The sequence below is a fragment of the Selaginella moellendorffii genome, unplaced genomic scaffold (genome assembly GCF_000143415.4).
Source record: "Selaginella moellendorffii unplaced genomic scaffold, v1.0 SELMOscaffold_44, whole genome shotgun sequence".
Lineage (NCBI taxonomy): Eukaryota > Viridiplantae > Streptophyta > Lycopodiopsida > Selaginellales > Selaginellaceae > Selaginella > Selaginella moellendorffii.
The window spans coordinates 943,372-954,371 of NW_003314305.1; the positions used below are offsets into that span (position 1 = coordinate 943,372).

General features: G+C 44.3%; 1 protein-coding gene across 1 annotated transcript; it reads left to right on the forward strand.

Annotated features, from left to right (window-relative positions):
- The first annotated feature begins 910 nt into the window (after window positions 1-910).
- LOC112349959 (spidroin-1-like) lies at window positions 911-2,044 on the forward strand. Its single transcript, XM_024685264.1, has 3 exons — window positions 911-931; window positions 984-1,511; window positions 1,579-2,044. Exons 1-3 carry the CDS (start codon window positions 911-913, stop codon window positions 1,903-1,905), a joined length of 876 nt encoding a protein of 291 aa, XP_024541032.1. The 3' UTR covers window positions 1,906-2,044.
- Window positions 2,045-11,000: the final 8,956 nt, after the last annotated feature.

Genomic DNA, 11,000 nt, shown 5'->3' on the forward strand with positions numbered 1-11,000 from the left:
ACTCGAAGACGTGAGCCAGGCGATCCCGGTGGTGCCTCACGCCAATCTCTCGCGGATCGCCCACCTCGCGACGCATCAACATGCCCAGCTCGCCAGCTCGGTCCTGGAACACCGCCATCTCCGCCAAGACCAGCAGTCCATCGCCGAGATTGATAGCCCAGGCGGTGTCCTGGGACTTGGATCGAGCGTCGAAGAGCAGTACCTGGATCATCGTGTCGCGCAGCCGATCGCCCAAGAGCTCCTGGAAGACGAGATCTTTCCACTGGGAGAGGCCATCGCCATCGCCATCGCTGGAAGGATCGAGCTTGAGGTAGAGCCTGGAGCACGGGGCGGCGATGGTAGCGCGGGCGAGGGAGTGGTAGTGTAGCGGCGGAGGCGGTGGTGGCGTTGGCCGGGATTGATCGAGCGTCGCCGCTGAGGAAGAGGGCGATCGATCGAGCAGGGCAAGGGATTGGAGGAAGATCTTGGCGCGAGAGGAGCCACGGATGCGGCGGAAGAGAAGGAAGACCTTGGAGAGATGGAATGTGAGGTGTGTCTTGATCTCCGCCACGGCCGATGCCAGCGCCATGTCCGTGATGGGCTTGAAGAGCGCGCGATCGTCGAGGCGGAGGAGGGAATATAGCTCGCGCTGGAAATCCATGGGTACCTGGAAGTGATCGAAGAGGGACTGGAGCTTTGTGACGAGCTGCTCGGCTTCCTCGTCCCGGGCATTCTCCTCGGCCAATGTGAGGCCATAGCCCAGCTCCATGGCCTCCGCCGCCGCCAAATCGTCCTCTTCCTGGCGCCGCTCCTCCTCCTCCCAGGCGTCCGCGTCCTCCATGTCGAGATCCTCGGCCATTCTGCCAAGAGCCCTAATCTTGTGAAGAAATGAAATAGCAAATTCAGGAAATATGTTAGAATATTCGTAAAAATGAGGAAGACACAAGATCTAGTGCTCTCGGGAGAGCGCTTTAGTGACGCAAGCGTGTGCTCCAGCGCGACAGGCGCGACCTCGGAGCCCGGGCCAGGCGAGAGTAGCCAATCGCCGGAGAGCAGCCAGGTATCGTGCTCGACCCGGCGCGGCGGAATCGCCCCCTGGCTTGGCTGGAGTCGTCGCGGCGGAATCGCCCGCTGGCTTGGCGCAAGGGGCTGGAGTCGGCGCGGCGGAATCGCCCGCTGGAGCCGCAACACTGGCTCGAGTCGGCGCTGCGGAAGCAGGGGGCGTCCTGGCGAAGCCCGCGCAAGCTGCTCCGGCGGCAGCGCTGGCGGCGGGAGGCGCGGCGGAAGGGGGCGCGGCGGTAGAAGCAGGGAACTTTGTCCAAGCTGCTCTTGCAGCAGCGCTGGCGGCGGGAGGCAGCCCGGCGGAAGCAGGAGGCGGGGCGGTAGAAGCAGGGAGCTTTGCCCAAGCTGCTTCGGCGGCAGCGCTGGCGGCGGAAGGGGGCTTCGCGCAAGGCTCGGCGGCAGCACTGGCTGCTCAATCTCTGGCTACCCAAGCTATGGCCGCATGGGGGAAAGTAAACGCGACAATGCAGGTACTTGGATCTTCCGTCGCTTCTCTCCCCCACTTCTCTCCCCACTCAGCTCCTTTCTCTCGCTCAGGTCATAGCGATCGTCGCTGTCGGAATTCCACTGCAAGGACCTCCAGACTCCTTGGCAGCCATAGCAGCAGCGCAGTGGATTCCTTTGTCCACGTTCTTCTTCTGGCAGCCAGAATCAGTGACGGGATCGCAAGAGCCAAAGGCACCTGAGACCGGCCCAACATTAGGCGCAAGCTATGGGGGTAACACTCTGGAAGCTGTGGAAGACAGGGTTACCATTCCGGACGAGATCCCCTTTTCTCTGGACTCTTTCGAGCTTGATATCCCCCCCTCTCCTCCCCCGTCTCCTCTAGACTTCGACGAGTGTGACATTGATCTTTGGAGCTGACTAGGTTGCTTGAGCATTTCGAGTGGGGAGCGCTGGGTTCGAATGCTCATCTGCTATTACAGGCCTCGCGAGGTTTCATACATTGATGTAAACAACTGAATAGCATATAAATAGATAGAGCCAAGCCTATCGAGTCTCATCTGTGTTTTGCAAGCTCGCTAAACGTTCCAGCGTCAACGTGAGCGGACTTTTAATAGTGGGATAACGCTGGATAATCTTTTACGGGTTTGCCACAAGAAACTCACCAGCAAGGTATAGGCTTCTCGCTTCTCTGAATCACCAATGTGAGATGATTTCAGTTAGCAAGGCTGAAATTTAATTCGGCTATTTTGCAAGCTACTGAGGTTGAGCAATGAGGTAACAGGCATCCACATTCTCTCAGGTTTGCGCTAGAGGAGGATATTTATCTACCTATCTATCTCTGTTTCTAGTATCGAGAAGCATGGGATATTATGCAATGCAATTCAGTTTATTACTTTGTCAATTCTCCACCTCCTCCTCCCCTCCGCCCCACTCTCTGCTCTATCTCCTGGGATTCTTTCGCCTCAGTCTGGCGATGCTTGTGGAGAAGCATGTCGACAAAGGATGCGCTGCTCGTATCGAGGTCGCCACCAATTTCCTGCTTTCTTCTGCTGTGGATTGTTGTCCGTTCGTTGTTGTTACAACGTTGAGTTGCTTGTTTTTGGTAATTGGAGTATGGGACTGCGAGTTTGGTGTCGTCTGTTCTGTTGTTTCCTTTCGTTTTCCAGCCGTGCATTGTTTCATTGACAAGTTTTTGCCTCTGGACATCCATCTGTTCCAGGAACCTGGTTGTCTCCACCGCGTTCTCAGGTGTCCCAAGGATGTTAGCTACAGGCATATCTCATGGGATCTCGTAACTCATCGTATCCTGGGCATTCCTTGACCACATATGTTATTGTCTCAACACACATGCCACACACTGGGCAAAGTTACAGATGTCGCGGGATCTTTGTTGGTCTTGTTCTTCAACCTAGTTCCACGAGTAGTCAACCTGCAAGGAGTTTCTGTCCAGGGAGAGAGCTGATCGTAGAAAGCTGTTCCCACTTGTTCCTTTGGGTTGATCTCCTCCACATAGAGCTTGTAAATGGTGTGGTTCTTCTCGGCTTGGATCCATCTTATTAGCATGGTGTGTGTCCTGAATTCAAGATCTTCATGTAATCGTTCTGTGACGAGATTCAAATTGAGTCTTTTGGTCCACTGTTTCATGCTGCCACCAGCCGCCTGCCTGAGTTGCTGTGACTCCACAATGGCATGATCCGCAACTTCTCTATCTTCAGAAATGTGCTCTTTCGGATATAGATGATTGTGTGCTGCCATGTGAGTGTTTCCAGGGGAAAGAGGCCACTCTAATATGTATCACATTATGACTTGACAAATTGTTTATTTGGTCTTGTAGTAGTTCACCACAAGCATTATGTCATTTGCATATAGTAATAGGTTAGACAGTTGTTGCACCAGTAGCCACTCTAAGTCCATCAATGAACCGAAAAGCGTGGGAGACAACAGGCAAGGGGATGGGTACTTGTGCAGAAAGTGATGGCTTGTAGAGAGGAGGACGCACTTTCAACGCGGAAATCGGCAGCCAGAAATCAAGAAGACATGATTTTTAGAAATGGGGTTTTGAAGAATGCTTAAATGTGTATGGCAAGTAATATATAACACTACATCCCACATGATGTCTCCCAATGGGATTGCATGAATACCCAATGGATACCCATTTTCCTGATGGATGAATTCATGACAATGGATACACATTTTCCCGATGGATGAATTCATGAAGAAAGATGAATGTTCCCAACTGATTTTCACTAAGCAATGTGTCCGAGTGCTCTGTTGGTAAAATTGGAATCCACTAGAAGGTCTCACATAAGAACTTAAGTTGATCCTAGGTGATCCATGTATCTGTGGTACAGTTAATTCCAACCCAACAAACTAGAAAGCAAAGAATTTGTTATTGACACAAGTTGTGATAAGCCACCTTGGGAGGTGGAAAAAAATGCTTCTTGACAGGAAATATTTGCTTTATACTTCCCAAGAGGAACATGTGCCTCCTGATAGGAAAATTTGGCATTTTCTTTCCCACTTAAGAAACTTCAAAGCATGTTTCTCTCAAAAAAACAAATTTAGGATTTCATTCTAGGGTTCAATCCATTCTTTACCATGTATGTTCAAAGCTGCAAAAAGAAGCTGTTTTTTACTTTCCATTTTCCACTAAGGTAGCATTATGTAAGGGATTAAATTTTCCATTCTACTTTAGTCACTTAACCACACCTCCGACCACTTGGAGGAGTCTCATTCACAACCTCCATAAGTCCAATCCAGGCCTTGGGACTTGCTAGCCCCGAGAGTGGCATCCATGCCACTCAACATGTGCACTTGGTCCAAGTGCTCCACGTGTCCGATCCCATGACCGACACTCAAAGGTACCACCGACATAGCAGCCCATTACGCTAAGGCCATGCCCAATCACCTTTGCCACACTGGTAGTCCAATACCACTTGCATCACAGTCTTGGCTCTCCAAGACTAAGCACACCATCCGTGAGTGGTCATCTCAGATCCACTCCTTAGCATCCTTAGGATGCCCACCAACAAGGGGAATAGCCTTCCCCAATATCCCTCTGTCAGTCCCCACTAAGTCCCTTTCTGCCCCTGGCCGTGTTTGCCAACACTGCCCCTGGATCGAGACCCACAGGCCCGACCACTAAGTCCCATGGTCCTCTGGGACTTCCTCACCACACGACTGTGTCCTTGGTCACTACCCCAGAGGACTGCTCCTCTTCCTTTCCACAGTCTGGGCCTTTGGGACAACATTTCGGAACACCGTGGCCTTACGCGAGCCACCTGGGTACTCTCCTCGTCTTCTGCCCTTGGGTGCTCTAGCCATGGGCTTAGAGCAAGGTTCCGTTGAGCCACGCCTGGTATCCAAGTAGGTAGTGCCACCCACACTTGGACTGGGAGCATCGGCCAGTCGATCTCCCGGGGGAACTAGAGCCGGCTCTTGAACACTTCACTAAGCTACCCCGCTTGTCGGTCCGTGTTCACTCTAGTCTTGGACTTCCCAATGGTCAGTTCATCACCCAACACTAGGTATGGCCTTCCTGGACCAAACTAGTCCTTCCTGGGCCAAACTGGCCCTTCCTGGCCAAACTGGCTCCACTGGGCTCCAACCCCCACACTCTCCCTACTATACTTTTGGAACCCCCCGCAGCCCCCCCCCCCCCCCCCCCCCTGGGGGATGATCTCTTTGGGCTTTCACCCAACTGCCTGTATTAGTATTCGGACTCGGACTCGGGCTCGAACTCGGACTCGGTCTCGGTCCCGGTTTCGGACTCGAACTCGGTCTCGGTCTCGGCTTTGGCCTCGGTCTCGGTCTCGGTCTCGGGTCCATCTCGGACTCCATCTCGGATCCATCTCGGACTCCATCTCGGACTCCATCTCGGGTCCATCTCGAACTCCATCTCGGACTCCATCTCGGGTCCATCTCGGACTCCATCTCGGACTCGATCTCGGACTCCATCTCGGACTCCATATCGGACTCCGTCTCGGTCCATCTCGGACTCCATCTCGGGTCCATCTCGGACTCGATCTCGGACTCCATCTCGGGTCCATCTCGGACTCCATCTCGGGTCCATCTCGGACTCCATCTCGGGTCCATCTCGGACTCCATCTCGGACTCCATCTCGGACTCCATATCGGACTCCGTCTCGGTCCATCTCGGACTCCATCTCGGGTCCCCTTTTGGAGCCTCGCTTATTGCTCGTTTCGTGCTCATTCCTCGAGCCCTTCGTTAAGAGTTCCACTCCCGCTCTCGACCTTTCAAGGCGGAGCTTTTGGCCCAAACGTGTTACACTTGTTTGGCTTTCACTTCGGCCACTACCACGTGGCACCCTTCCGGCTCCACTTTGGGGCCTAGGGATTTTGTGTCTCACACATTAGCACTAGTTTTTTACCGTGAGATGCTATACATCATTTACAATTCTTGTTGGAAGTAAATATTTTGGTGTGGCATTGTAAATGGCCACATTTGACACTAGATTATAATTTGGGTTGCACTTAGATGAATTTCAAAGAAGGAGGATGAAATATGCCCTTTTCTTTCTTTCTTTTTTCTAGAATTCCTTCTCTTTTTTTTTCGAAGCATGTGTAATATGCAACTAATCTAGTGATTACACATTAATCCAAGGGAGACAAATCAATCAGCCACCTCAAGTCTCATAGGTAGAGGTAAGTTTTGTGATAATTCACAATAAATCATAGTAGATTGTAGATGCTAATATGTTTTTGATAGTTTTTCTATGATGACTATAACGCAATATAAGTGGATTGTTGCCGGTGATACAAAGAGCAGGAAGAGGAAGATTGAATCAATTGATGATATTATTTGAGACAAACTTCTTTGTATTTTGAGGATTAGTTTGATTTTTAAATTTTAATTTTTCTTTTGTGGTAGGAAACTAAGTAAGCAATTAGTGTTTTCACTGATAGGAAAGGTATATCAATTGTTTGAACAAATAAGGATTGAAAACTATTCTTTCTATATATTTTACAACTTCTATAGTATATCATTTTGCCAGATATGAGGACCTAATAGTTCTCATGTCTACATTGTCAAACGTATAAAAGTAGACTGTGAAGGAAGCTCGAGACACTCAATGGCCAATCCAGTAATTTACTCTTATGAATGTATTATCAAAGAGTTGGGGTAGAATGAGAGAAACAATATTTAATGCAAACAATGTCTATGATTTAGTTGAGGATAATGATTTTGAAGAACATTTAGGCCCATTATGAAAAAAGTCTTTTCCAATCTCAATTAAAGGAAGTAATAGCAAACTTGTAAATGCAATTAGGTTTACTGTTGTTACATCTAGGTGAGAATATAATTCTCACTTTTTATCTTACTTTTTATAATGTGTTGTCTTTATAGGTGTATAGTAAGTGCTCTTATGACTTTGAGGTGACTCAGGCATTAATGAAAAAATTCAACACTTAAGTTGTCCATAAGTGGGAGGTTGATTATGAAATTTTGAGAGCACATATCACCATTTTTGTTAATTGTAATATAGAGTGACTTTTGGAAGTGGTGGGAGGACACATAATAGACTTACAACAATAGTATCAATTTAGAGTTAGGTAAACTTTTTATTATGCTTATGATTGATGAGTTTGAAAAGTTGTGCAACATCTTTTGAGTGGATTTAACATCTTGATATAAAGAACCAAAAGGAATGACTCAAGAGACAATTCATAAAGGTTCAAATATAAAAGGAAAGGGCTTATGAAAAAAAATACTCTTTTTGAATTGGTTAAGGGTTTTGGGATATATGGCCTTTGGGTTTGAATAGTATCAGGCTAAGTGACCTTTTAAAAAGTCTAAATTCAAAATTTTACATTTGGTATGAAAATTATCTTGAGTCCGATTCTCTTGGTTGGTTTAAAGAAATTACACTACATACTGAGGTTGATATCTGATAAATGTAGTTTGCCTCCAAGTGCACTCAACCTGAGGGGTAGAGTGTCAAGAGAGTAAGGCTCTTAAGAGAGTTATATCTCTTAGCTTTCATTCATGAGAGCGTAAAATTATAGGAAAGCGTAATGGATTGTAAGCAACCAAAAAAATAATTTAAAAGAAAATTTATAAAAGTTCAAATTTAAAAGGAAAGGGCTCATGAATAAAAATGCACCCTTCTTTTCAATCGATTAAAAATTTTGAGATACTTGGGGTCAAACATCCATGGGTTTGAATAGTATTGAGTTGAGTGATCTTTTGGAAAATTTAAATTCAAGAGTGTACACTCGACATCAAATCCATTCACTACAATTGACTATTCTGTTACATTTATCACTAGAATTTCTTCAAGTGAAGAATTAAAGGTAGAAATCAACCCATTGAGGTAGAAGTTAAAGCCATTGAATTAAAGGTCATGACTTTTGACAATATTGTGGTTATAGCAATTATGTCAAACTTGATTGGTGTCAACTCTTGCATGAATTTCTCGACTCTTCTATTGAATTAAACCCTTTGAACTCTATATTAGGATACTTGTTAACCTAAAAGTTAGTGAAAATAAAGAGAAAAATACACTCTAACTTATGTATTCATATTTTGTCAATATGATTAGATCCTTAGAATATATCCCTTCCTTACTACATAATATTTGTAGCCTATATTACTCAAAAGATCACTATTTATGGGATTGTGAGAAGTTAACAATCCTTGAAAAATAATATAATCAAGTTTCAAGATTGGTAGTAGTATATTTGACACCTTCTTATACCATTTACTAGTGAAATAACCTTTAATTAATTCCACAACTAGCAAGAAACTATTAAAATTAATTATAAATGAGCTTGTAGCTTGTAAGAACTAAACTATATAAAACACAAGCAATGGTCTTATTATTTAAATTTGAAGGTTTTGTGGACTTGAATATTCTTTCAACTTAATAGAAACCCTAAGCTCTTCCAATAAACATCCTTCCCATCGGTAAAAAGCTTGACCAATTTCTTCCTGATAGCATCTAGCCTATCAGAAATTGCTTTTTTATCAAGAAGAAACTTTGATAAAACATCTTTGCTTCATGTCAAGAATATTTACCTATTAGCAATATCCATTGGAAGAATTTTTGTCAAAGGAAAAAAAAATTATACTCATTAGGAGGTCCTCATAGATACTTTTGATAGAAAAACTAATGTCAATCTAATGGTAAATTTTCCTAATGGTAGTTGCGTTTGAAGAAAAATCTTCTTAGTGGAACATACCATTAGGACAAAAAGATCCCAATAAGCAGTCCCATCAAGATTCATTCCATTGGAACAAAAAGATCTCAATAAGCAGTCCCATCAGAGTTCATTTTCCTGGCAAGAGAATTTTCCATCCCGTCAATAGAAAAAACATTAAGCCATTGAGATATTTCAATTTGTTGAGAGAAGGAAATTTTCTTATTCTAGCATGTTGTTAAAGATTTCATTCCATTGGAGAAGGACTGTTTGACATGGTCAATTTAGCCTACCATATCATGGCCATGTAATTAAAGAAAATCCATCGACAAGAACTCATTGGGAAGTCCTAACAAAAATATAGTGAAACAATTATTGAATGATTGTAAAGGATTGCAAACTCAAACAAGAATGTAATCTAGCACAATCTGGCTATTCCACAATAAGGAATGTTCTCATTGGGAACTCCCATAGTCTAACAAATATCCAATGGTTGGAACTTTATATGTATATTGTGCATATGCCTTTCACATGTGCAAGATGGCTATGCCATAGGTACTTTGTACGGGCTGTACTGGTAGGGGGGATAAACATGGAAGATTCTACTAAATATTTTTCATTCCATATTCATTTTTAGCATTATTGTCATAAATTTAAGAATCAATCTCTCAAAGTTACCTAACCAATGGATATGTATTTGTGAATTTTTTCCATCACACTCTCCATATTTTGCTAAGATGGCTTAATCTTATTAACTCTACCTCTACTTTTAATTTTACTTTCCCCACTAGATATGTTGGAGATCAAATTTATGCCCACTTACTCTTTAATATCCATTTATATATTCTTTTAGGAGTTGGATGATCTATATAAGTAACTTAAATTTGTGAGTAGAAATTTTGGCTATAGTCCCTAGCCATTCTTTTGACCTGCGATTGTTTATAATGCATATTAATTTCTTCAACTTTAAAAACTTTGCATGCTGAATTTTGTGTTTAATTTGTACAATCTCAATTGAGAGCTCTTCCTAATTCTTCTTTGGATGTGCAAATTTATATGTATCTTACTTAACCGTCACTAAAGGCTAGAAACCAAAATAATAAAAAGAGTGTTATAATCTTGGGATTAATATTAATCCACATGGCTTAAAGTATAACTAAGTTAGGTTTAATCAGTAGTTCATGCTAATCAAGGGCTTTTGAGGGACATGGTGGAAGTGGAGCATGCTCACAACTGTGAGCAATGGCATAGAGGGCTTAGGGGTGGATGGACGGCAATTTGCTCTACATCAATGTGGTAATTTTTCATTAGGTTCTAATAATTGGTATTAGAGGAGTAGAGTTCAAGAATCTGCGAGTTTGCTACTATGGATTATATGGAGGAAGCTGCTAATCAATCATTTGTGGAGGCTTAGATGATGGATGAGATGGTGCTATAATTGCAAGCCCTCAATAGCAATATCTAGACCCTTGAAATTAATATGCATGGATCTTTGATAGATATGTGTGAGTGCATAAAGAAGATGGAGAATTCTCAAGGTGGCGGGAGTCATGTCATAGATTGAGCTCAAATTCTTGAGTTTGATGGCACTGATGTCCTTGCAAATGAGGTGCTTAACTGGTTATGCAAGACCTTGAAATTGATTCAGGTTCAAGGATTACCGGATGAGGATGCATTGATCCTCATGGAGGTGGTGCTTAAAGGCTGGCCCACACATTGGTGGACTCACCTTTTGAATCAATGTACCATTGTTGGCTAGGGACCTTTGGCATCATTAACTGAATTTGAGGAAGCTTTTAAGTAGGAATTTGCTCCTCGCTATGATGCTTCTCATGCATGACGTAAGTTTCAATACCTGAAGCAAGACAATTTGAGCCTGAAATCGTATTGTTCAGGATTGAGAAGTGGAATATTACTGAGTCATGTGCCCAATGACTACACTGAAGAGGTTCAGAAAGATTACTTTGTGCACCACTTACGCAACAAGGGGATGTGAGATCACTTGAAAACTTCCAAGGCAATGAAATCTTTGGAGGAGCTTTTTGAACAAGCTCAGAACTTGGTGGATGAGGGTGAGCCATGTCCTCATGACAAGGGTGTCAAACATGGGAGGAGCCCCTCTTGAGACGAGACTAGTGGCAGTAGCGGGTGTTTGAAGTCTTGTGTGGAAGGTGGCTGCGGCAAAGGTGGTCGAGGCAATGGCAAAAAACCTCGGATTACCCTGAAAATGACAACCATTGCCACAAGTATGGTGACGAGGGCCATTGGAAGGTCGATTGTCCTTTGTTGAAAAACAAGAACAAACATTTGAACACGAGTGCTAGAGCTTCAAATGGGAAGAAGGTCTAGGAA